Source organism: Dipodomys spectabilis, unplaced genomic scaffold, assembly GCF_019054845.1.
Source record: "Dipodomys spectabilis isolate Male_0828 unplaced genomic scaffold, ASM1905484v1 ptg000136l, whole genome shotgun sequence".
In the NCBI taxonomy this organism is placed as follows: domain Eukaryota; kingdom Metazoa; phylum Chordata; class Mammalia; order Rodentia; family Heteromyidae; genus Dipodomys; species Dipodomys spectabilis.
Genome location: NW_024870813.1, coordinates 12,960,363 through 12,987,525, shown reverse-complemented (window position 1 = coordinate 12,987,525; position 27,163 = coordinate 12,960,363). Strand labels below are relative to the sequence as shown.

Genomic DNA, 27,163 nt, shown 5'->3' with positions numbered 1-27,163 from the left:
AGTAGCAATGTAGATACAAGATAGGCTACTTAGGAATCCTAGATTACTTTTCAAACCCACTTATTCGTTCTCTGACAGAGTTATAAAACTTAAGTCCAGTAGAGTTTTGAATTAGTTATTTCCAGTAAACCCCCAGAGAGCATCTGCATCAACTGACACTTCCTTGGAGAGAAAATCAAGAGGGCTGATGAAATTATTAAAATAGCAATAGCAAATACACTTCAATGAGCCACAAGTTTCTCAAACTTTCTTGGTAAAAGATAAATGACTGGTGACACAACTGCCAGCCCTAAAGAAAGTGAGTGGACAGAGAAACCCTCAGGGGTTTCCCCCCAGGCCCAGCCCTTCCCATCCAAGAAAGCTGCTCTACCCAGAGGACAGGCTTCTTTCAACTGTCTTCGTGCATGCCAGTCAGGCAGGTTCTTCAGGTGGCCAGGCACTGTCATTTCAGCTCTGTACATTATTTCATGAGCGTGGTTAATACCGAGAACAAGGTCAAAGAAGTGAAACCACCTAAGGGGCTAACAAAATGGGCTTCTGAGCCCACACAACTTAGGGAGGAGGCTTCTCAGTAAATATTGTGCAATCCAGCTCTCCTGACAACCCCTTTCTTGTGGAAGCACACTTAGAATTATAAGACACTATTGGTTCATGCCTGTAATCCTAGCTACTCAAGAGGCTGAGATCTGAGGATCGTGGTTCAAAGTCAGCCAGGGCATTAAAGTCCATGAGACTCTTACCTCCAATAAACCACTAGAAACCGGAAGTAGCACTGTGGCTTAAGTGGTAGAGTGCTGGCCTTAAGCTGAAGAGCGCAGGAACAGTGCCCAAGCCCAGAGTTCAAGCCCCACAACCAACGGCCCCCCCACCCAAAAAAAAATTAAGGCACATAGACAACATCAGCTATGCTTGATACTGAGGCTTGAACTTAGGTCTGGACACTGTCCTTTACAGTTTTTTTCCCTCAAGGCTAGTGTTCTACCACTTGAGCCATAGCTCCACTTCCAGCTTTTTGCTGATCAATTGGATAGGAGTCTCAGATAATCCTCAGATCTCAGCCCCCTGAATAGCTAAGATTATGGGTGTGAGCCACAAGCACCCCACTCAGCTTGTTTTGGATTTTTTTGTACTGGTACTGGGAACTGAACTCCAGGCCTCATGCTTTTTATAATCTTCTCCACTTATGGTTGGTGCTCTACCACTTGAGCCATACATACCTCTACTTCCAGCTTTTTGCTGGTTAACTGGAGAAAAAAGACTTATCAGCACAGGCTGGCTTGAACCATGATTTTCAGATCTCAGCCTCCTGAATCTCTACAATTTTAGTAAGTATGAGCTACCAGTGCCCAGCCAGCCTCACTTTTAAGGAGATAGTTTGTAAGTGGTTCTAGTATGCTTCTAGCACATATGGTGACAGATGTCTTCCACTATTTTGTCCCAATAGTTTTGTGGCATCCAGATTCAACTGACAAAGAACTTCTAAGTCCTAACTTAGAGAAGCTTAAGAAAGGAATCTTTGAACCAACTCTTCCTCTGAGCTGCTGGCTAGAGCTTGACACAGCACCATTTGAGTAAGAGGTCATGCATTCTTGGCTCCCCTATCCCTACTTCTTCAAAGCCCACTATACTCCTGGAGAGAAAAGACTCACCATGTCAGCCATGCCAGGCCCTAGACGGTCACACTGCTCCCTGGCATGTTCCACCAAGCCCTGGACAAAAGTAGAGTTGGTCCTCACGGCCGTCTGGATGTCAGTCACCATGTGCACACAGTCCTGGCAGACATCTCCGCTAGACTACGAAGAAGACAGTTAGGATACAGCTGTGCCAAGAAAGACCAAGGCTTGGGCTCCTGAGAAGGCACCTCACCCACAGGGCCACAGCTTTCCAGGCTAGGCTTCTGGTCTCCTGAGAATTCATTATGGTAATATGGGCAGAAGGGATGAAGGATTATAGCCCTATGGTAGAGCTTAGGTTTATGTAGGGCTCTGGACTCCATTCCCAGCATCAAAAAAAAGATGGGAAGAGAGCTTTATGTATCTTAAACATTCTTTAGAAATGGCATGGTGCAATCACCTGGGCAGGGGTGGGAGTGGGGCAAAGTCAAGGGACTGGACAAGTTTCAGTTTTTCTGTTTAGAAGTGCATACTATCTCTCCTCCTCTGTCATTCATTTACACACCCCTGTCATTAACTCACTCACCTTTGGCTGGGGCTGGCTGTGGGCACCATCCTGAGGGTACAGAAGGAGTGGGATATTGGCCATGAAGGGAGCCACCATTCCAGTCAAGTCCACTTCTGGAATCTTATTGGCCTCGAGTTGCTTCTGGTGGTTCAGTTCTGCCAGGTGCTTCTGCAGAGACTGGCAAAAGTTGAGTGCAGAGCACACTGTCCCAGGATTGTCCTGGTGGGGAGAAAAGCCAGCTGAGACTCCCTTCCCCATAGGGAAAAAGGGCAAAAGAAACCACCTGATGCCTCTGAGAAATCCCTGTCCTGAAGTCCCTTAAAAAGTAATGTGCGGGGGCTGGGAAGGTGGCTCAGTGGTAGAGTGCTTGCCTTGCACACATGAGGCCCTGGGTTCGATTCCTCAGCACCACATAAACAAAAAAGAAAAAAGCCGGAAGAAGCGCTGTGGCTCAAGTGGTAGAGCGCTAGCCTTGAGCTGAAGAGCTGAGGGACAGCACCCAGGCCCAGAGTTCAGGCCCCACGACTGCCCCCCCCCCCAAAAAAAAATGTGGGGACCAGGAATGTGGCTTAGTGGTAGAGTGCGTGAAGCATTGGCTTCAATTCTTCAATAAACAGAAAAGGCCAGAAGTGGTGCTGTGGCTCAAGTGGTAGAGTGCTAGCCTTGAGCAAAAGAAGCTCAGAGACAGTGCCCAGGCCCTGAGTTCAAGCCCCAAGACTGGCATTAAAAAAAAAGTACAACTTTGTTGTCTAAATTCATACCGCTCAGTATATGGAAGAGTACAAAAAATGATAACCTTTGTGCCTAGCCACATAGCACAGCAGCCCCCTCTGCTCATCACCAGCTCTTCCTTCAAGGAAGATGAACCTCATTTAGGGGTTAAAAAAAAGGGCCAGGGGCTCTAAGCTACAGCCACATCACCCAACCAGCTAATGCTGTTAACTGGTGTCAAGGACCTTCCACACAGTACACAAGCTGTCACCTCCTATAGTGACTCACCCCTGTACTACCTCATAGACATTTCCACCTTTTCCTAATGCTACTCCACCGAACAACCTGCTCCCCTCTATTTCAACTTGCACAAGTAAGAGACCTGGAAGACATCCCACTCTCCACAAGTAAGGTCAGTGCATTCACCCTTCAGCCATCTCCACCACAACCTTCTGGGCAACCCACTTATGTCCCCACCACAGCTCCCTTGAGAAAAAGCACCACTGGGCATGTATTCCAAGGGCTCCAGCTGCACTTGCAACCCTTAAGCCTGGCACCAGAGGCCTTGTATGATGGGCTTTTCCACACCAAACCTTGGTCCTGTCTCAAGACAGTTTCTCAAACATTCCCCTTCCTCAGGGCCTTTCAAAGTTGGCTCTTCATTCACTGCCAAAACACCCTGGCACATGGCTTGGGTATAGTACATACTTAGTGAGTTACTTAATTCTATGTAGAAATCAAACTCTATCGTGCTCAAAGCATCTGTTAAAGACCTGACATGAGTTATCCACCATGAACACACTTTTCATTTCAATTATCCTGCTTTGGGCTGGAGGCACTGAGAAGAAGAGCCTGTTTGCCCCATCCCCTCTTACTATTTCCTGTTTAATCATATCCAAGATGACAGGGAGGTAAGAATCAACGGTCTCTTTGCATTTAGATGAGAAGTTGGGGTTAGGAAGCCAGTCACACATCTTCTCCAGGTAACCAAGGATCTCCTCCTGTGAGGAAGAACAAGGCAAAGGTCAGAACTGAAGGCAAGGAGCCCTTAATAACTCCAGAACAGAGAAGCTTGAAAACAGCCAACCCTCAGGGAAAAGGATGGTAGAGAGCCAGCACTTCCCTATGGCTCCATCAGCTCAACAAGTAAAAGCAGACTCTCCTCTCACCCATAGTCTGAGGTACAGTGAACTCTGATATTGCCAAACTGATAGCCACACACTAATGTAGATGAAATCTCAACTATATTTAATATTTAGTCCAGAGGCCAGCAAAATAGGACCTTCATGCTCTTTCTTATACAGCCTGGAGAATAGTGTTTACTTTTTTGTCAGTTTTGGGGCCTGAACTCTGGGCCTGGGCGCTGTCCCTCAGCTCTTCAACTCAAGGCTAGTGTTCCACCACCTGAGCCACAGCACCATTTCCATTTTTTTCTGCTTATGTAGTGCTGAGAAGCCAAACCCAGGGCCTCATGCATGCAAGGCAAGCACTCTACCATTGAGCCACCTTCCCTGCCCTAGTGTTTACATTTTTTAAAGTGTTTTTTTTTTAAATGACTGTAGCCAGGCACCCGTTGCTCATGTCTATAATCCTAGCTTCTCAGGAGGCTGAGATCTGAGGATCATGTTTCAAAGCCAGCCCAGGCAGGAAAGTCTGTGAGACTCTTATCTCCAATTAACCACCAGAAAACTGGAAGTGGCACTGTATCTCAAGTGGTAGAGTGCTTGCCTCGAGCTGAAGAGCTCAGGAACAGTGCCCAGGCCGAGTTCAAGCCCCATGAGTGACCCCAAAAAAAAAAAAAAATACTGTGGACAGACACAATGGTGCATACCTATAGTATCAACACTCAGGAGGCTGAATAAGGGGGATTGTGAGTTTGAGGCCAGCCTGGGGCTATGGCAGATGGTAAGTAGACTGCGTGGTCTGAAATACTTCCCACTTGGCCTTTTTCAGAAATCTGCCACCCCTTGGGAATAAGCTAGTCCTATATGGACTCCCAGGGCCACAGTTCTGTGGAACCAAAGCTCAGGCTGCCCCGACCTGTCCCCAGCAGCTCACCTCAGTGGTATTTTCTTTCAGCATATTGTCGGCTGCAGTGATAACCTGAATGCATATGTTGCATGGAAGAGAATTCTAGAAGGAAAAAACATGATGGGTAGAGATCTGGATTTGAATGACCCAATTTACACCCCACGTAGCCACAAACACCAAGCCCTTTCCCTGCACTGATGGAGTGGAAGTCAACCACAGTCACAATCTGGTGCCTGATCAGCAGGACACCAAAGGAAGGACAGGGGTGATGAGCAATAGGTAAGTGCTCAGTGCCTGTGGTTGAAATCAATTCCATATAAGTGCAGCTGTGAGCAAATAGCCATTCCTCAGGGCAGCAGGGCTCCAACGCCAGTCACCGTACTTCTACCCACACCCACTGGCACCTGATCTACCCTCTGCTCCCAACCACACCATGTAAATGGACACACACCCAGGTCAGAAACCACAGGAATTCTAGTTGGTTCTCAAAGTTCTTTGGGAGATGTGCCTAGGCTCCCTTCTTGATCTATGGATAAGGGCTAACATGTCTAGATGAGAATTAGGGGCAGCTGTGAACTGAGTTCACAGATGAACTCAGAGAAAGTCATTCAAAACTTTATGCCAAGTCAAGGTAATCCTATGCACAGGACCATAACATAAGAGACCCAGGCAGCCTGAGACCACCGAATCAGCAAAGCCCTAAGTCCTCACTCAGCACACACTGAACTTGGAAAGAGCATGTAGTATTCAAAATGAGACAGAAAGAAAATTAAAACCTAAATCTCAAAGTTGATTTGGTCAGTGAACTGATTTCTCAGTATTTCAGAATCTATGTCTAAAAGTAGTACTATTTAAGCAACTTTTCTTCTCTTACTAAAGGTGAGCTAGAGGCCACTGACACGCTTAGAATAAAACTCCAACCTGTCAAACACAGCCTGTCCCATTTGACAACCAGCACATCACAGGGAGAACCAGGAAAAGCACCTGCACCAGTGGTTATCTTTCCCAGAGTGGTTTTAGCTAGAAACAAAATTTTAAATAGCTATTAAGCTCTCTCTCAGTCTCAGGATTTGCCTGTTGAGAAGACTAAGGAAGAACAATAAATATCAAGACTTTAAAAAAGCTTAGCATATACTACTTTGTGCAGAGTGACTCAGGCTGGGCTATGTCCATGTGCTCATACTGCAGACCCACTTGGCCTGTATCTAGGTAGGAAGGGGATCCAGAGCAGGGTTGGGGAAGCAGTGTGGGTCATACACAGCAACAAATATGGAGGCCCTCATCCTAACTGCCACCAAGAGACCAATGGCCTAAGGGAATGAGTTCTTTTCTTCTCTGGGCTTCATTTACTTTGTGGTAAATTGAGCACATCCAATAACAGGTCTCGCTTGTCATACAAGGTCACCAAGGGGGGCAGAGAGCAGCGAGCAAGAGACGAGCTCTGTGAACAAGTCTAGGGAAGGCAGGGAGGGGCCTGGAGGGCCCAGGAGGGGTGCTCACCACAGTGGGCTTGCTCCAGACCATCTGCTGGCAGTGCTTCACAGCCCCACAGTCCACCGCAGTCTTCAAGTTCTGGCATAGCACTGCTGAGCCCCCAGAGCATGTTGTCAGGTCTGGGATAGGGCTGGCAAGAGCTATAAAAGGAAAACCAATCTAAGGAGGTGGCCCATTTTCCAACAAAATGGCCTACATTACTTCCCTAGGGTCAAGGACAGCAAAGTCTGTGGTAAACTACAATGCTAAAGCTGACCCCTGCCAAGAAGTTTTGCCCTTTATCAGTAATTTTGTTCTGATTTCTGATTTCACATTTTTAGTCCCAAGGATAACCTTCTTTTCCAAAGGGGCTCACAGGACAGTATAAATTTCCTGCAGCAGGAGAGACTGAAGCCAGACAATGGAACTTTCTGCCAGTGAACAGTAACTCAGATACCTTTTATTTTTGGTGGGGATTATCACAAAGATGAATGTGCTGAAGTACTTTATATACATTATGAAAATAGGACAACAAAACCTGTTAAAATTGTTTTAAGAAGAGGGGAGAGTCTAAAAGAGTAATGGAGATTGATGGGATACAACTGTATTCATGTATGGAAATGTCACAATGAAATCCCCTTGTACAATTAGAGTATACTAATGGGAGAAAAAAAACCTTAACAAAAAAAGCACAAACTAGGAAGGGGTTAGAGTACCTGCCTTGCCTAGCATGAACACAGCACCAAGAGGGAAAATAGCAAATCTACTCCCACAAGAACGCTAAGAAACATAGAAATTTGAGTGAAATATAGTAAACATAATATTACAGCTGTCAAACATAGAGATATACATCAAATTGGAAAAAATCCAAGAATAATGATTATACAAGGAGCTGTAAAAGGTAAGAAAATAAAACAGTTAAGTTTAAAGTCTATATATATATATATATATATATATATATATTTTTGGGTCCAGTCGTGGGGCCTGAACTCTGGGCCTGGGCGCTGTCCCTCAGCTCTTCAGCTCAAGGCTAGCGCTCTGCCACTTGAGCCACAGCGCCACTTCCCGGTTTTTTCTTTTTGCTTATGTGGTGCTAAGGAATCGAACCCAGGGCCTCAGGCATGCAAGGCAAGCGCTCTACCACTGAGCCACCTTCCCAACCCTGATAATGACAATTTGCCTTGTGAAGGTTAAAATGTATTTGTGACTTTAACTAGGTATCACTATTCCACAATACTGTGATATATGGGAAATTTATGTAATCAACTAATCTCAATTTTTTAAAAAAATAGTGAGAGAAGGGATGGGTTAGGAGCAATGGGTGACAATGTTATCAGACATCTTGTATTCATATACTGTTTGTAGAATGGGAACTTCTTTTTTTTTTGGTCGGTCGTGGGGCTTGAACTCTGGGCCTGGGCGCTGTCCCTCAGCTCTTCAGCTCAAGGCGAGCGCTCTACCACTTGAGCTACAGCGCCACTTCCGGTTCTCTGGTGGTTTATTGGAGATAGGAGTCTCACAGTCTTTCCTGCCCGAGCTGGCTTTGAACCGCGATCCTCAGATCTCAGCCTCCTGAGTAGCTAGGATTACAGGCGTGAGCCACCAGCGCCAGGCTTAGAATGGGAACTTCTTTGTACAACTACTTAAGGATAATAACAAAAAAAATGTTTTTTTTTTAAAAAGCCAGAAGTAGAGGTGTGGGCTTAAATAGTAGAGTGCTAGCCTTGATCAAAAAAGCTAAGCAAGGGGCTGGTAATGTGGCTTAATAGTAGAATGCTTGCCTAGCATACATGAAGAGCTGGGTTCAATTCCTCAGTACCACATAAACAGAAAAGGCCAGAAGTGGCATTGTGACTCAAGTGGTAGAGTACTAGCCTTGAGCAAAAGAACCTCAGGTACAATGCCCAGCCCCTGAGTTCAATCCTCAGACTGGCAAAAAAAAAAAAAAAAAGGAAAGAAAAGAAAAGAAAGAGAAAGAGAAAAAGAAGGAAGGAAGGAAGGAAGGAAGGAAGGAAGGAAGGAAAAGTCTAGCTGGATGCTGGTGGCTCTGCCTATAATCCTAGCTACTCAGAAAGCTGAGATCTGAGGATCACAGTTCTAGGCAATAGCTTGGGCAGGAAGGTCTATGAGACTTTAATCTCAAATTAACCATAAAAAACTGGAAGTAGGCTGGGAAGTTGGCTCAGTGGTAGAGTGCTTGCCTTGCATGCATGAGGCCCTGGGTTCAATTCCTCAGCACCACATAAGCAAAAAGAAAAAAGCCGGAAGTGGCGCTGTGGCTCAAGTGGAAGAGCGCTAGCCTTGAGCTGAAGAGCTGAGGGACAGCGCCCAGGCCCAGAGTTCAGGCCCACGACTGGACCCAAAAAAAAAAAACTGGAAGTGGAGCTGTGGCCAAAAGAAATCAAGTACAGGAGGAAAGGAAGAAAGAAAAAGGAAAAAGAGAAAGTTGAAGCAAGACCCCTGTGGCAGCAAGGAAGGGCTGAAAGAAAAAAAGACGTCAACAGGACAAGACAGATGGGAAATGAAACTAGCAGTGTTCAACCTAAAATCATTCCGTCTAAAAGAGAATACAGAACAGGAAGACCTCACAGCTGAAGGATAGGATGAGAGCACAACTGAGCAATCTGCTTGCTACAGGACAACAAAGGACAAAGGAAGGAACAAACATGTACAGGCTCTTCAGAGGTCAGAAAGGCAGGCCTCCATTCCAAAAAGTTCTTAAGGGGATTGGAGATGATTAGCTAGGAAAATGTCCTAATATGGTTGGCCTTCAAATAAGCAAGGGACACCTCGCTCCTACCACAGAGGTGTTTTAGGGTAGCTCTAGACCTAAGAGACCTGAGCAGCAAGTCAGGTCAAGCAATGTGTTTAACACCACAGGGGACTACAAAGGCTAGATGAGGACTGCTCAACAATAGGACAACCAAGAACACAAGAGCCTCTACCTGTGGGGTTCCTGGAAGAGGAACCCTGTGAGTACAGAGCTGGACAGAAAGATCTCTCAAGGACTATACATCTTCACTCACAATAACAAGGCAGATGCTGATGATCCTATTTATAGAAACCCAATATAAAAACTACCCCAAATTTTCTGTTGAGTTCTCAAAATGTTCCCCGTCAAGCTTTTTAACCTCTATTCTCATCCTCATAACCCATCCCTTGACCCCACATACCAACTTCTCTCCCTGAGGCACTATGCTGACCTCTTAAGAATTTGGGGGGGGGGGGGTCAGTCATGGAGCTTGAACTCTGGGCCTGGGCACTGTTCCTCAGCTCTTCAGCTCAAGGCTAGCACCATACCACTTGAGCCACAGTGCCACTTCCAGTTTTCTGGTGGTTAACTGGAAATAAGAGTCTCACAGACTTTCCTGCTCAGGCTGGCTTTGAACTGTGATCCTCAGCTATCAGTCTCCTGAGTAGCTAGGATTACAGGCCTGAGCCACTGGTATGTGGCTCTCTTAAGAAATTTCTTAAGAGTGTTTGCCTTGGCCACTGGAGATTTCTGATTGGATGTGTCAGTACAGACATCAATAGCACTGGGGCCCAAGTCAAGCCCTACACTTCTCAGTTCAAGGACCTGGCACACACACAAGCCTGAGATATACTTTTTTTTTTTTTTTAACTTGTGTATAGGTACTGGGGCTTGAACTCAGCTCTGTAAGAGTCTCCCAGATCTGGCTACCTGGGCTGACTTCAAATTGCCATCCCCATATCTTAGCCTCCTAAGTAGCTAGGATTACAGGAGTAAGCCACTAGCACTTGATGGAGACATGCCTTTTTTTTAAAGGCACACATTTGAAATGTCTTCCTTGTGAAAAGGCAAATTAGATGTGACACAGGAACAGAGCACACAACCTGCCTCTGCCACTCCCTGTAAAATGAAGAGGGAACCACTTTTATCAGTGGACTGAAGATGATTTAATTACACATAAACACTTCAACTGGCACATACACACATACCTCCCCACCCTTCACCCTCTGCCCTCACCACCATCTCTCTGGGATAGTAATTTGCCCTTACCCTACCAAGCCTGAGCTCATTCAGATGCCAGTTCCTCCACTTCCAGTCATGTGCCCTGGAAACCTCAGTCTTCAAGGCTTATTACTAGTATTTGCTCCAAAGGCCTGACACAGAATGTTTGAGTGGCTGGAAATGTGGCTTAGTGGTAGAGTGCTTGCCTAGCATGCATGAAGCCCTGGGTTCCATTCCTTAGTACCACATAAACAGAAAAGCTAGAAGTGGTGCTATGGCTCAAGTAGTAGAGTGCTAGCGAGCCTTGAACACAAAGAGACTCAGAGACAGTGCCCAGGCCTTGAGTTCAAGTCCTAGGACTGGCAAAAAAAAAAAAAATTAATGTTTGAAAAGCACATGGTATGGTGCTGCACCAAAACAGTACACTAAGTGCCACTGTTCTTTGCAGTTTTAACAGCAGGGGACCTCCTGGTAACCCACATCCCTTCCCAGAACAGAGAGCTCACAACAACCACTAGGTCAGGGCCTGGCTCTCTGCACATTCAACATTTATTGGGTAATTATTATGTGGTAGCTCAAAGACCTAGACAGTTGCACCCCAGCAACCTCAGAGGTCATTAGCATTAGCTACTGACTCCAAGCCACATTGCTAAGAGCCAGAACAGTGATCTTGGGTCGTCAAACGTTAAACAAGAAGTTTGGCATTGGTGAGAGACGGGTACCCGGCAAGGCACAAATACTATAATGCCTTCAGTGACTCATGAAAAAGGTCATTAGTGATACACCAATGGTTACCTCCAGGGAACACCAATCCAAGTTATCACTGTACAAAGTATATCCGGAACCCATTAAAGTTGAATGTGGTGGTGCATACTATCGTGTTAGTACTCTGATTCATAGCACAGGGCAGAAAGATCAAGAACAGCCTGGACCAGGGTATTAAAACTATCTCAAAGCCTAATGCACACAGGTGGCTCACACCTAAAATCCTAGCTACTAAAAAGGCTGAGACCTGAGAATCCTGGTTGAAGACAGCAGAGGCAGAAAAGTCCCTCAGAGTCTTATCTCCAATTAATCAGGGGGAAAAAAAAAAGCTGGAAATAGGGGTAGCTTGAGTGGTAGCCAAGAAGAATGTAAAGTCTTGAGTTTTAGTTGCCCCATACAGAAAAACAAATAAACAAAAACTCTGTCTCAGGGGCTGGGAAGGTAGCTTAGCGGTAAAGTGCTTGCCATGCATGCATGAGGCCCTGGGTTCGATTCCTCAGCACCACATAAGCAAAAAGAAAAAAGCTGGAAGTGATGCTGTGGCTCAAGTGGTAGAGTGCTAGCCTTGAGCTGAGGGACAGCGCCCAGGCCCAGAGTTCAGGCCCCACGACCGGACCCCCACCCCCAAAAAAAAGACCTCTTTCTCAGCTTGAAGTGTGGGCCAGTGGTACAGAACCTGCTGTGCCTACATTCAAGCCCCAGTACTGCCAAAAAGAAAATAAAAACATGTTTCAAAGTAAAAAGGAGGGAATGGGGCTGGAGGCATGGCTCAGTGGCAGAGCACCAATGGAGCAAACAAGCTGAGCAAGTACAAGGCCCTGAGCACAAACTCCAGTACCTCTTGTTTTCTGGCAGGGGGGAGGCACATATCAACATGTTACTAGCCTCAGAAAGATACAACAACTGGCTCATACCAATCATCTACCAAAAAAAAAAAAATTGAAAACTTCTTTCTCAGGAATAATGTGAAAAGAAATGAGAACGCACTTAGGAGTCCCTACTGCCTAGAAACTTCTTGGTGAATAGTACAGCTAATTGCTAAAGGCTGGCCCAAGAGGAAAGCAAGGGGGTAAAAGATGACATTCTAATTTTTATTTCAGCACTAATTTTTTTTTCATGTTACCTTTAAGAATAGAATTAAACATGATCTGTTAGGACAGGGACTGCAAGCCACTCCCCTATATTCATTCTCTCTTCCTTCACAGGAATAAAACTAGATTTCAGTAAACACAAGGATGCCAAGATTAGAGTACATTTCCCAGTCGCCCCTGCAGCAAGGTCTGACCATGATATTACACCTAGCTGACAGAATGTCTGCAGGTCCTCATACTTTCCTTTAGATTAAGGCATAAGGATTCAGGCCAGAACTCCAGGATGAAGAACAGAGCTAGAAAAGCCTGTGTGTGGGAGCTGTTTGGGAGCTATCTGGGAGCTCTCTGGAATAGCCACTGCTGGATGGTCTGGGTCAGTTTTCTGTGATACCAATTGCTCTGTGGGGCTTAAGTGATCAGATTTAAACCTTTACTAGGTCTGTTGTTGCGATTGAGCAGAATAGTCTCCAAACAGTAGGTCATTTTACAAAGGCTTACCACCATGGAGGGGATTGAAGAGCCACATACATGATACAGTTACCAGCAAGTCTTATAAATGAACTCAACATAGAGGACAGCCTTTCCTAAAATGTGAATACATGCTCCACTCATTAAAACATCTATCAGACAACATGCGCTCTTTCTCTTAAACAGGTAACCTGTGTTAAATACTGTTAAGAATATAGCTAGCAAATAAAGAAAATATATGGAATGCCGGGTGCCAGTGGCTCCCACCTGTAATCCTAGCTATTAAGGAGGCTGAGATCTGAGGATCATGGTTCAAAGCCAGCCAGGGCAGTAAAGTCTGTGAGACTCCAATACAAAGCCACAGAAACCGGGAATTGGCACTGTGGCTCAAGTAGCTGAAGGGCTGAGGGACAGCGCCCAGGCCAGAGTTCAAGCCCCACAACTAACCAAAAGAGAGAGAGAGAAAAGAAAATACATAGAGCCTCCCAGCACCCATAAACAGAACCTACATTCCACAGCTTTCATCTGCTACCTAGATGATATATCCCCATGACAACAGGCAGCTTGCAGGGAAACAAAGAGAGAATAATCCCTGGAAGAGAGAGCATCTATCTCAGGTCCCCTGCCTTCTCATTTAGAGAATCCATGCACTTGGATTCTCTAAGAGCTGGAGTTATACAATGCTCTCAACACTGACTACACCAGACAGCTGGTGTCTCAAAGGTTCAGCATTAGTACTTAATTTGCCTCTCCTTTGTAGATGCTACTTTTGTACAGCATTCTTCACAAAAAAAAAAGAAAAATATTTCCCATTTAACCTTTTAGAATAATGTACACTTGGACATAACCTACCTTAATCTTTTTTGGGTTTTTTTGGTTTTTTTTTTTGGGTCCGGTCGTGGGGCCTGAACTCTGGGCCTGGGCGCTGTCCCTCAGCTCTTCAGCTCAAGGCTAGCGCTCTACCACTTGAGCCACAGTGCCACTTCCGGCTTTTTTTCTTTTTGCTTATGTGGTGCTGAGGAATCGAACCCAGGGCCTCAGGCATGCAAGGCAAGCACTCTACCACTGAGCCAACTTCCCAGCCCCTGTGTTTTTTTTTTTTTTTTTTTTTGGTCGGTCATGGGGGCTGAATTCTGGGCCTGGGCGCTGTTCCTCAGCTCTTCAGCTCAAAGCTAGTGCCCTACAACTTGAGCCACAGCACCACTTCCGGCTTTTTTCTGCTCATGCATGCAAGGCAAGCGTTCTATCACTGAGCCAAATTCCCAGCCCCCCACCTTAATTTTGAGAACGAAATGTCTTTAGTTCCTTATGTCAAGTAAGAAATCAGCAGCAAATAGGCTTGAATGTTGGTTTGGCTGATGTCCCATGCCCTCTGGCCTAGATCAGACACACTAATGGCTACTTAAGACAAAGGTTCTTTATTCTTCTGCCCTCCCCACGTTGCCTCTGATTTTACTCACAAGCCAGTTCATTCTACCTTACAGCGCTAGGAATTTGGCTTGAGGATATTGAGTTATGAACAGAGCATTTGCCTAATACACCTGAAGCCTGGACTGAGTCCTCAGAATAGAATTTAAAAAAGAAAAGAAAAGCAGCCCAGAATGGTAGCTCATATTTGTAATCCTAGCTACTTGGGAGGCAGAAATCAGGACTGCAGCTAAGACTAGCCTGGGCAAAAAGCACACAATCTCAACCAATAAAAAGCCAGTACTAATGCCTATAATCCTAGTTACTCAAGAGGCTGAGATCCCAGGTTGTATTTTCTTTTTTGTTTTGTTCTTTTTTTGTTTTTGTTTTGCCAGTCCTGGGGCTTGAACTCAGGGCCTGGGCACAGTCCCTGAGCTTCTTTTGTTCAAGGATAGTACTCTACCACTTGAGCCAGAGCACCATTTCTGGCTTTTTCTGTTTATGTGGTACTGAGGAATCAAACCCAGGGCTTCATGCATGTAGGCAAGCACTCTACCACTAAGCCACATTCCCAGCACCCCAGGTTGTATTTTCAAGTCAGTTGGGACAGGAAAGTCTCTGAAACTCTTATTTCCAATCAACCACCAAAAAGCCAGAAGTGGAACTCAAATGATAGAGCACCAGCCATGATCAAAAAAGCCAAGTGAAAAATTGAGGCTTTGAGTTCAAGCACTAGTAGTGGCAAAAAAGAGGAACAGATTTGGACATTGGTGGCTCGCACCTGTAATCTTAGCTACTCAGGAGGGTAAGATCTGAGAATCACAGTTCAAAAGCCAGCCTAGGCAGGAAAAGTCCAGAGACCCTCATCTAATTAACCACCAAAAAACTGAAGTGGAGCTTTGGCTCAAATGGTAAACATAGTCTTGGGCAAAAGTGCTCAGGGACAGCATGAAGCTCATGAGTTCAAATAAACAAATATTATATACATATAATATATATAGAGAGAGAGAGAAAGAGAGAGAGAGAGAGAGAGAAAGATGTTAAGTATAGTGGTACATACATGCCTGTCATCCAAACTACAAAGGAAATTTAAGTTGGAGGACTGTGGTCCAGGACAGCCTGGGCAAAAAGCAAGACTAGTTGATAAAACTAACAAAAGCAGGTTTAGGGGATGTGGCTCAAGTGCTAGAAGCGTGCCTAGCAAAATCATTAGGCTCTGAATTCAAACACCAGTATGGTGAAGAAAAAAGGAAGAAATCTACATGAATAAGCAAGGACCCACAGGTAAATTACCTTGTGCAATAATGACAGATACTGGGGGATCCATATACAAAGCTAGATTACACAGGAGTGATGCAACCTCAGGGACAGAAACTCCTAAGTATTGGAGTCCAAAAAAAAAACCTCTTGCCAGCAGAAGTCTTCTTAAAAACAAAAAGCTCTTCATCATGTATCAGGAGATGATGACCAGAGCTGAACTTAAATCACCTTAGATAAGACTGTGCTACAACTCCTAGCCAGTAAGCTGCAGGTTCCCGTCAGGTGAGCAGATGAGCAGGTATAGGCAGGGATCAGCAGCGGCTAATGGTCTTACATCTTCCCCAAAAAACGTCCTGCTGTAGACCCAGTGGACTGCACAGAAATGGAAACTCAGCCACACAAATGGGCACTGGCTCTCCCCACAGATCTCTGCTTACAGGCTGTGCTGGTCTCTGCACACGTAGAAAACATTACATGCCAACCCTTGCTAAGGAGAATATAGGGATCCTGAGACCAAAACCAATACGCTTAGCATTTAGAGAACATCCCACTTTTGGAAACACAAAGGAAATCACTTCCTCAAATTATAACTGGTTCCCTTTTCAGACTTACATCAGAACACCAGGATGCTAGGTCCCATGCCCTGCCACCTACATAAACTACAATTAGTTGCAGAGAGCAGTATCTAGTTAGCCTGTGCACAAACAATAGGTCAACATTTCATATGAGCCCAAAGTCAGACTTGTCAATGCCTAGAAACAATTTCTTAATTTTAACTTCAGAAAAGTGGAAAAAAAAAAAACAGGACATGCTGACATGTAATCCCAGCTACTTGGGAGGCATAAGTAACTTAATTCAAACCTTAGTACTTCAAAAGCAAAATAAAAACAAAAAATAATGGAAGCTGGGTGAATTAAGACATATAAAAATCCACTGGTGGGACAAAAGAATAAAAGTAGCAGTGGCACTCACTAGAGAGTACATTGAAAATGAATTATACAACTTGTGAGTTGAGGAAGGAAAATCTGGGAGAGAGCGAAGGAAGCAATAACATTGATTGGCAAACAAAAACAAAAACATGTACTCATTACCTGGTTTATGTAACTGTAACCCCTCTGTACATTACCCTTATAATAAAAAATAAAAAGCTAAGTGCCAGTGGCTCATGCCTGTAATCCTAATTACTCAGGAGGCTAAAATGTGAGAGTGGCAGTTCAAAGTCATCCCAGCAATAAAGTCCATGAGACTCTTATCTCCAATTAATCACAGAAAAAGCTGGAAGTGGCATTGTGGCTCAACAAGTGATAGAATGCTAATCTTGAGCAAAAGCAGCTCAGGAACAGTGCCCAGGACCAGAGACCAAGCCCCAGGACTGGGGAAAGAAAAAGAAGAAGAAGAAAAAACAAAAACAAAAACAAAAACACTGTACTTTGTAACTTTTCTGTAAATGTAGAATTACCAGAATTAAAACATTTTTAAATAGTTCTATATCGGGGGAAAAATAGAAGTGCTTAATCTGACATATAATGTATGTATGGATTACTGTGGTAAAACATTAAAAACACTACAAAATGAAAACAGAATGAAAGGAAAGCGAAATTGCTTATATTGGGAGACAGGTACCAGAGAAAACCAACAGGAGAAAACCAATAGCAAAGGTGGATATTATCTAATCTCTTCATATACAGGTATGAAAATAGAATAAGGAAATCTGTTGTAATTGTTTTAAGAGACAGGGAGGTGGAATAAAGGAGAGATAGAAGGGTGGGTTTATTTGGTACATTGTATGCAAATATAGAAATACCACTATGAACCCTCCCATTGTGCTATTATTATGTGCTAATAATTAAAAAAAACTGAGTTTGCCAGGCTCAGGTGGCTCACCCCTGTAATCTTAGCTACTCAGGAGGCTGAGATCTGAGGATCACGGTTCAAAGCCAGCCCTGGCAGGAAAGTCTATAACACTCTTAGCTCCAATAAACCACCAGAAAACCAGAAGTGGCATTGCGGCTCAAGTGGTAGAGCACTAGCCTTGAGCTGAAGAGCTAAGGGACAGTGCCCAGGCCCAGAGTTCAAGCCCCACAACTGACCAAAAAATAACAAAACAAAACAAAGCAAATTTTAAGATTTGACTAGTAGGACTGGGGGATGTGGCTTAGTGGCAGAGTGCTTGCCTAGCACACATGAAGCCCTGGGTTCAGATTCCTCAGTACCACATAAACAGAAAAAGCCAGAGTGGCACTGTGGCTCAAGTGGTAGAGTGCAAGCCTTGAACACAAGAAGCTCAGGGACAGTGCCCAGGCCCCGAGTTCAAGCCACAGGACAGGACAGGACAGGACAGGACAGGACAGGACAGGATGAGAAAGAGAAAGAGAGAAAGAGAGAGAGAGAATGTTATTTTAGCCAGGCTACAAGGCTCAGAGTTCAAGCCCCACACTGAGGAGAGAGGGGGCAAGGAGGAAGAGAGGAAGAGAGGAAGAAGAGGAGAGGAGAAGAAGAGGGAGGAAGGGGGGAAAGGGGAGAGGGAGAGAGGGGGGAAGGAGAGGCAGGGGAGGGAGAGAATGAGAATGTATGTGCTGAAATCTGGCACAGATGACCCTTGCCTGTAATCCTAGCTACTCAGGAGGTTAAAATCTGAGGATCACAGTTCAAAGTTAGCCCAGGCAGGGAAGCCCATGAGTCTCTTATCTCCAATTAACCACCAAAAAGCCAGAAGCAGAGCTGTAGCTCAAGTGGTAGAGCACTAGACCTTGAGCAAAAAAGCTAAGGGACAGTGCCCAGGTCCTGGGTTCAAACACCAGGACTGGCAAAAAAAGAAAAAAGAAAGTTACTTTGAATTTTTATTTAAAAACATAAACTAAAAAAGAGAGAGAGAGACTGGGGCATGGCTTAAGCAGAAGACTGCTTGTCTGGCATGGGCAAAACCCTAGATTTAGATTCTGTGGCCCAGACTACAAAAAAACAAAAACATCTGTGTGTGTGTGTGTGTGTGTGTGTGTGTGTGTGTGTGTGTGTGTGTGTGTGTGTGTGTGTGTGTGTGTGTGTGTGTGTGTGTGTGTGTGTGTGTGTGTGTAGATATATAGAGACAAAATTTTGTTTAATATCAACAAATATGAAAGCAGACAAGCAATAATCTGAAATTGAACACACCAGAGTACAAGTTGCCAAACTCACTTTGGAGAGCAATTCTACAATTTCTGCAATTCTGTTCTTAGGTATGTATAGCCTCAAGAGAATTCTATAATAATCCACATGCACAAGGTGTGTGCACTTGATGTTTATAAAAAGTTGGAACAGAAAAAAAAAAGACTCCAGTAGCTGGGAAGGTGGCTCAGCGGTAGAGTGCTTGCCTCTCGCAACAGGTTCAATTCTTCAGCACCACATAAACAGAAAAAGCCAGAAGTGACACTCTGGATCAAGTGGTAGAGCCTTGAGGTGAAGAACTGAAGGACAGTGCCCAGTCCCAGAGTTCAAGTCCCATGACCAACAAGAAAAAAGAAAAGATTCCAAACATTGCAAATGTCTTGATAAGAGGAGATGATAATAACACAGTTGAATACCAAAGTGACACTAAAGTAGACCCAAACACTTGTGACAGGGTAAACCTCACCTAAGAATATATATAACATCTGCAAAATGGTGAAAACCCAAAACAATATCCTGCAGGCTGAGGAGATCTCAAATGCAGAGGCCTGCAGAGTAGCAATGCCCAAGTCATAAAGGGGATTATCTACAGGGGAGCCCAGTGCAAAAATCCACTTATGGATGGGGAAATCAAGTTGGGGCTTAAACCAGGTCTCAAGAGTTAGCGATGTTTACCAGAAATCAGCTGCAATCCCCTTAGGCTGACCCAGTAGCTAAGCTTAGCTCAGCTCCCTGGAGCATGCACACTCAACTCACTCCTAGCTGGTGTTTTCCTGACTCAGTAATTATGCCCAACATATAGGCTTGTTTTCAGAGAGAGAGAGAGAAAGAGAGAGAAAAAGAGAGAGAAAGAGAGAGTATGTGTGTGTAACTGGGGCTTGAATTCAAGGTCTCAAACTCTTTTTTTTTTTTTTTGATCTGTTGTGGGGCCTGAATTCTGGGCCTGGGCGCTGTCCCTCAGCTCTTCAGCTCAAGGCTAGCGCTCTACCACTTGAGCCACATTCAAGGTCTCAAACTCTTACTTGGCCTTTTCGCTCCCAACTGGCACTCTGTCACTTAAGCCACACCTCCACTTCCAGCTTTGAATTTGGCTGGCTTTGAAAATCAATTTGCAGAACTCAGCCTCCAATATTAGCTAGTGTTACAGGTGAGAGGGCCACTTGTGCCAGATCTCAACACATACTTTTTTTTTTTTTGCACATACTTTTTTTTGTCAGTCATGGAGTTTTAACTCTAAGCTCAAGGCTAGCTACCACCACTTTGAGTCACAGTGCCACTTCTGGTTTTCTAGTGGTTAGAGATAAAAGTATCCTGGAAGCCTGGTGCCGGTGGCTCACACCTATAATCCTAGCTACTGAGGTGGCTGAGATCTGAGGACCACTGTTCAAAGCCACCCTGGGCAGGAAAGTCTGTGAGACTCTTGTCTCCAATTAACCACTAGAAAAAAACAGAAGTGGTGCTGTGGCTCAAACTGGTAGATCACTAGCCTTGAGCTGAAGAGCTCAGGGACAGTGCCCAGACCCAGAGTTCAAGCCCCACAATTGACCCCCCCCCCCAAACCCTCACCCTCCCCCTACCTCCCCACCTCCCTACCCTCACAAAAAAGTCTCCTGGACATTCCTGCCCTGGCTAGCTCTGAACTGTGATCCTCAGATTTCAACCTCCTGAGTAGTTAGGATTACAGGCATAAGTCAACAGCACCCGGCTAGCACTTTTTTTTTTTTAAACAGGTGGTTTCTGACATTTATTGCAAAAAAGAAAGGCTCTTATCCCTTTTTCCCTCTAACTCTTCTGCCTTCTCTTCTTTTTCTTCTTCAAATTCTTTTCCACTGGTAGCATATACATTATGAATAAGTCCATTTAGATTTGCTGCTAACTCACAGCATCTTTTAAAATGAAAGGTGTATCAGAGGTTGGTGGCTCACGTCTCTACCCTAGCTACTCTGGAGGATGAGATCTGAGGATCACGGTTCAAAGCCAGCCCTGGCAGGAAAGTCCATGAGACTCCAATAAACCACTCACAAAACCATAGTGGTGCTGTGGCTCAAGTGGTAGAGTGCTAGCCTTGAGCTGAAGAGGGACAGTGCCCAGGCCCAGAGTTCAAGCCCACAACCCAGCAAAAAAAAAAAAAAAAAAAAAAAGGTGCCATGGACATAACAAAGTCAAGGACAGAGGAGGATCACAAGGCTGGTAGCACAAGGGCACTGGCAACTTAACACCACATTTATTAGTTCACAACAACAAACAAGTTATTTTACTAAGCCCTCTCATGCACTAATTTATTAAAGCCTTGGAGCAATCCAGCTTGGCAGTAACAATTAATGTCACTTTACACATGAGGAAATCAAGAGGTTAAGTAAATTGCTCAAGGTCATAAAGTGTCAGCGATTGGATGTCAGACATCTACATCTCAGTCAACAATTATAGCCTGTGTCTCATGCCTATAATCCTAGCTACTCAGGAGGCTGAGATTTGATCACTGAGGTTCAAAGGCAGAGTAGGCAGGAAAAGCTTCCAAGACTTCATCTCCAATAAACTAGCAAAAAGCCAGAAGCAGAAGTATGGGCTTAAGTGGTAGAGTGCTAGCCTTGATCAAAAAACTTAAGCAAGGGCTGGGAATGTGGCTTGGTTGTAGAATGCTTGCCTAGCATGTATGAAGTTCTGGGTTCAATTCCTCAGTACCACATAAACAGAAAAAGCCAGAAGTGGCGCCATGGCTCAAGTGGTAGAGTACTAGCCTCGAGCAAAAGAAGCTCAGGGACAGTGCCCAGGCCCCGAGTTCAAGCCTCAGGACTGGCATGAAAAAAAAAAAAAAAAGCAGAAATATGAGGCCTGAATTCAGGTCCCAAGACTGGTGTGGGCATTTGCACATATGCATGAACATACATGCACATGAGCACATACAAAAAGTCAGGTGTTAGTGGCTCACATCTGCACTCCTACTCAGCAGACTGAGATCCAAGAATAGAGGTTCAAAGCCAGCCCAGACAGGAAAGTCCATGAGACTCTAACCTCCAATTAGCCACCAAAATGCAAGGGGAGGTATAGCTCAAGCCATACAATGCCAGCCTTGAGCAAAAAGCCAAGGGACAGTACCCAGGTCCTGAATTCAATCCCCAGCCACAGGAAAGAGAAGAAGGGAAGAAAAGTAAGATATGGAGCCTCTCCAGTATTAGGATGGCACCCTGTGCTGCAACCGTCTACCAGGGAGTGGACAGTAGCCATAGTCAGACCACTCATTCACTAACTCAGCCTAGCTATTTCCAGAAACTTTAGAAACAACTTCTCCAGACAGCCACAATGAGGAAGACTTGTCATGACAAGCTATCATTCATATAGAGACCTTGGCATAATCTAAGGACCTGGCAGCACAATTAAACCAAGGTCATAAATGTTAACACACCCCACTTATCAAAGTGCTCAGGGAAGAGGGGCACTTGACTAGCCAGAATCTGATTAAACATATAGACACATATACTAGAAATGGGTTTCACATTTCCAAAGAAACAATTAAGGACTTGGGGGTGTGGCTCAGTAGACCCTATGTTCTGCTTCAACCCCCTCCACAAAGCTGGGCACCCACCCATGGCTCATGCCTGTAACCCTAGCTATTCAAGGGGCTAAGATCTGAGGAACAAGTAGCCCAGGCAGAAAAGAAGTGAAGCTGTGGCTCAAGAGGTAGAGTGCTGGCCTTGAGCCAAAAAACTAAGGGACAGCAACCAGACCCTGAATTCAAGGTCCATAACCTTGAACACAAAAAGGAACAAGAAAAAAAAAATCCTGCACAAGAAGAGAGAATGCAGAAGAAAGTCACTTCAAGCCAGACTGGGCTACACAGTGAAACCCTGTCTCAAAAAGCAAAACAGAAGGCCTGTGACTCATGCTTAGCTGTTCAGGAGGCTGAGATCTGAGAATTGAGATTTAAACCAAGCCCAGGTAGGAAAGTCCCTGAGATTTTTATCTCCAGTTAACCACCAAAAAGCCAGAAGTGGAGCTATGGCTCAAGTGACAGAGCATTAGCCTTGAGAAAAAAAAAAAAAGCTCAGGGCAAGTCCTTGGAACAGCACATTAAAAACAACAAAACAAAATGACACAGGTAACAAGAAATGAGCACAGAAGTTAGGCAAAGATAAGGTTTGTTTCCTTTGGATAAAACCTGAAAACAGGAGGCGGCTACAATGCTTGATAAGAAATGTACTCATTATCTTGCCCATGTAATTGTACAGTATTGTACAGTATTGCCCCTCTGTACAGTATTTTCACAATAAAAAAAATAAAAATTAAAAAAAAAACCTGAAAACACCTGGATCCTCACCACAGAGGTTAAAATCCAGCAACTGCATCAAACCGTAATTTTTTTTTTTTTTTGGCCAGTCTTGAGGCTTGAACTCAGGGCCTGAGCACTGTCCCTGAGCTCTTTTGCTCAAGACTAGCGTTCTACCACTTGAGCCACTGCGCCACTTCTGACTTTGTATGTGGTACTGAGGAATCCAACCCAGGGCTTCATGCATGCTAGGCAAGCACTCTACCACTAAGCCACCTTCCCAGCCCACAAACGTATAATTTTTATACTTAGCCTCACTCTTTTTCTCTTAACCATGACATTTTAAATAGATGCAAGGGGAAAAGAAAGGTCACAAGGCACTGGGGCTGCGGGGGAGAGGGAAGGAGGCCTAGTCTAATATCAAGAAGACCACACAGGTGGTCCCAGGGGTCTCTTCATAACCTCCGATGAGTTTGACAATCCTCGGGACTATTTTAAAACAAGTGCGACACTGTGTGCACAACCCTCACAAATCTGTATCCCCCCCCCTCCTCCCAAAACAATAAGTAATGGCTGTCCAGTAGCCATGCAAGGCTCTGAACCCAGGTGAGGTCAAGATTTCATTGCAATACAATGGGGACCACAATTCCCGATCCGGGGGTATATACGAAAAGAGAACCACCAAAATGGACGACACACCAGTACAAACTGGGAGACCCAAGGCCATAGTTCTGTCCCGTTCCCTTAGGACAAGGTTCCGGGCCACAGGGATCACGTGCGCCCCGCACAGTCACAACACGACTGCGGGAGGGGTCACCCGCAGGGCCCACCCCCACAGCGGGAAGGGCAGCCTCAGCAAGGCCTCAGAAGGCTCGGCCACTCCAGTAGCGCAGGGACCTGCAGTGAGCCGTCTGAGCCGCCACTCCTTGGTCCCACCCGCCTCGGCCCCGCAGCCCTCGCCCGGCTCCCCACAGCCTCTCCGGCCGCGGCCGCAGGTACAGGCCCAGGCCGGCGCCTGCGCAGTGCGCGCCCCGCACCGAGTCCACCGACCAGCCGACCGGAGAAGCGAGGCGAGGCCCGCGAGACCCAGCACGGCCCAGGCAGGAACAGGTGGACGCTGCGGGGCACCCCTTCCCCAGAGCTGGGGTCCCAGTCTCACCAGTGCCCAGGAGGCCAGCCAGGAGAACGAGAGCATACATGGCGCCGCTAGACTCGGCTGTCTGCAATGCAGAGTGTCAGCTGACCCCGGCACATATAAACCTACCCCCCACCCCGACGCTAGCGTCAGTGCGCACGCGCCTGCCACGCCCTAACCGGGCGCGGCCTGACTCAGCGCGGCTCAGAGCGCCTGCGGGAAGAGAGGAGCCAAAGGGAGGGATCCACCCGAGGGAGTAGTGGGGGAGGAGTCTAAGGGTGGGGCCTCTACAGAGTGGAGGGGCACTAGGGAAGAAAAGGTGGTGGTTAACTTGTAAAAGAAAAATCATATAAAATGGCCAAATCAAGGATGTATGAAACATTTTCATTTATTTGTTTACTATATTTATTTAATTTATGCAGTGGTGGGCATCTTGGCCAGGGCCTCTCAAATACTAGGCAAATACTTTGCCACTCAGCTGTATCCCTAGCCCCTATTCTACCTGTTAAGGCTCACATTTTCTTTATTGTTGTTGTTGTTTTCTTTGTTTTGCCAGTCCTAGGGCTTGCACTCGGCCTGGGCACTATCCCTGAGTTTCTTTTTGCTCAAGCCTAGTAATCTACCATTTGAGCCACAGCGCCACTTCCAGCTTTTTCTGTTTACGTGGTACTGAGGAATCGAACCCAGGGCTCCATCCATGAAAGGCCAAGCACTAAGCCACATTCTCAGCCCAATTTTTTTTTTTTGTTTTTTGTTTTGTTTTTGTCAATCATGGGGCTTGAACTCTGAGCCTGGATGCTGTCCCTGAGCTCTTCAGCTCAAGGTGAGCTTGAGCCACAGCGACACTTCCAGAATGGTGGTTTATTGGAGATAAGTCTCTAGGACTTTCCTGTTCCGGCTGCCTTTGAACCGAGATACTCAGATCTCAGCCTCCTGAGTAGCTAAGATTACAGGCGGAAGCCACCGTCCTGCCCAGTTTTTGGTTTTTTGAGACAGGATCTTGCTATGATCTTGTTGGCCAACATCTTATTTTGCCCTGGAACTGGCCTAGAACTCACCACCCCAGAAATGGCCTAGAATTCACAGCCTACTAATGGAATTTTTTTGAGGCCCAGACATTGAACCCAGGGCCTCACCATTCATTGTGCTCTGCCACTGAGCTATATCTCCGATCCTAGTATATTTATGTACAGAAAAACCAATAGTATACATTTAACCTAGTTTTAGTGGGGAATTTTTTTAGCCTTTGCTGTTTTCAGCTTGGCAATGGGAACATGGATTTTGGACCCAGGAGGTTAATTCCAGGCTCACATTTTCTTTCATCTGAGGTCACTTTACTATCAGTTTCATTTTACAGATGAGAATTAATAGCAAACTGGTTAAGGACTTATCCAAGTTCTCCCCTCCCCCCCCCAGGTTTGTTTTGTTTTATTTTATTGTAATTCACACATGCATATATTATGATTTAGATTAAACCTCTTCTAATGTTCTCCTTCCCCATTTTCCAACTTTTTACGGTCAGGATTCAAAATCACTACCCATAAACACACTGACCATCCATCCACACTCAGAAACTGTCAAAGAAAGAAGGCCTTTGAGAATTTCAATTCGGAAGATGCAGTCTCAGATCTCTGTATCAAATGGCAGGAAAGTGGGAGTTTAAAACTGTAATCAAGAAATTAGCTCGGTCAGGGCTGGGAAGGTGGCTCAGTGGTAGAGCGCTTGCCTTGCATGCCTGAGGCCCTGGGTTCGATTGCCCAGCACCACATAAGCAAAAAGAAAAAAGAAAAAAGCCAGAAGTGGTGCTGTGGCTCAAGTGGTAGAGCGCTAGCCTTGAGCTGAAGAGGTGAGCGACAGCGCCCAGGCCCAGAGTTCAGGCCCCATGACCGGACCCAAAAACAAAACAAAAAAAAAAAAAGAAAGAAATTAGCTCAGTGATAGAGCAAAAAGCCAAGCAAGAGCATAAAGCCCTAAGTTAAAGTCCCAATACTGTTACAATAAAAAAAAATTCTAAGCAGGGTATAGGTGGCTCACACCTGTAATTCTAACTGTTCAAATGGCTGAAATCTGAGGATCACTGATACAAAGCCTAAGCATTAAAGTCCAAGACACTCTTATCTCTAATTAACTACCTTGAAACAAGAAGTGGAGCTGTGGCTCAAATCATAGAGTCACCCTTGTATGAAAAAGCCAGGCAAGAGTATGAGGCCAGCTTCAAACCCTCTAGTACCAGAAAGGGAAAAAAAAGTGCAATCAGTCAAAAACATAAAGTTTCTTTGCAGGGAACTTCTTTTTTTTTTGGGGGGGGGGGTCCGGTCGTGGGGCCTGAACTCTGGGCCTGGGCGCTATCCCTCAGCTCTTCAGCTCAAGGCTAGCGCTCTACCACTTGAGCCACAGCGCCACTTCTGGCTTTTTTCTTTTTGCTTATGTGGTGCTGAGGAATCGAACCCAGGGCCTCATGCATGCAAGGCGAGCACTTTACCACTGAGCCACCTTCCCAGCCCATCTTTGCAGGGAACTTCTATTGAATGGAGATGCAGTATGACAGGGGTGCATGAGTGGCAGAAGATAAAGGCAAGAATGTGTATGTTTAGTAAACTGTCCATAAGAAACATCATGGTGGAAGCTGGACACGGGTGGCTCATGCTTGTAATCCTAGCTACTCAAGAGGCTGAGTCTGAGGATCGCGGTTCAAAGCCAGCCCAGGCAGGAAAGTCTATGAGACTATTGTCTCCAGACTATTAACCACCAGAAAACTGGAAGTGGCGCTGTGGCTCAAATGGTAGAGCACTAGTCTTGAGCTGAAGAGCTGAGGGACAGCACCCAGGCCCAGAGTTCAAGCCCCACAAACAAAAGAGAGAGGGGGAGGGAGGGAGAGAGGAAAGAGAGGAGGAGAGGGAAAGGGAGAGAAACAAGAAAGAGAACAAAAGAAAGAAAGAAAGAGAAAGCAAGCAAGCATGGTGGGTCTGGGAATGTGGCTTAGTGATAGAGTGCTTGTCTAGCATGCATGAAGCCCTGGGTTCAATTCCTCAGTACCACATAAACAGAAAAAGCCAGAAGTGGCACTGTGGCTCAAGTGGTAGAGTGCTAGCCTTGAGCAAAAAGAAGCTCAGGGACAGTGCTCAGGCCCTGAATTCAAGCCCCAGGACTGGCAGGGAGAAAAAGAAAGACAGAGGGGGGTGGGAGAGGGAGAGGAAAAGAGAGGGAGAGGGAGAGAGAGAGAGAGAGAGAGAGAGAAGCAGGTGGCATACACCTGTGAA

At 45.5% G+C, this 27,163-nt stretch overlaps 1 protein-coding gene across 3 annotated transcripts in view; it reads right to left on the bottom strand.

Annotated features, from left to right (window-relative positions):
- The window catches only part of LOC122116482 (prosaposin), a 33,524-nt gene extending 9,488 nt beyond the window's left edge, over positions 1 to 24,036 (bottom strand). For all 3 annotated transcript variants that reach the window (XM_042690129.1, XM_042690130.1, XM_042690131.1), the window contains exons 1-6: positions 23,928 to 24,036; positions 6,424 to 6,557; positions 4,951 to 5,025; positions 3,768 to 3,893; positions 2,200 to 2,400; positions 1,650 to 1,793 (exon numbers count right to left, since the gene is read on the bottom strand). In XM_042690129.1, coding sequence (XP_042546063.1) covers positions 1,650 to 1,793; positions 2,200 to 2,400; positions 3,768 to 3,893; positions 4,951 to 5,025; positions 6,424 to 6,557; positions 23,928 to 23,967 — 720 coding nt within the window. In that variant the 5' untranslated portion in view covers positions 23,968 to 24,036. The remainder of the gene's footprint in view (positions 1 to 1,649; positions 1,794 to 2,199; positions 2,401 to 3,767; positions 3,894 to 4,950; positions 5,026 to 6,423; positions 6,558 to 23,927) is intronic.
- Positions 24,037 to 27,163: the final 3,127 nt, after the last annotated feature.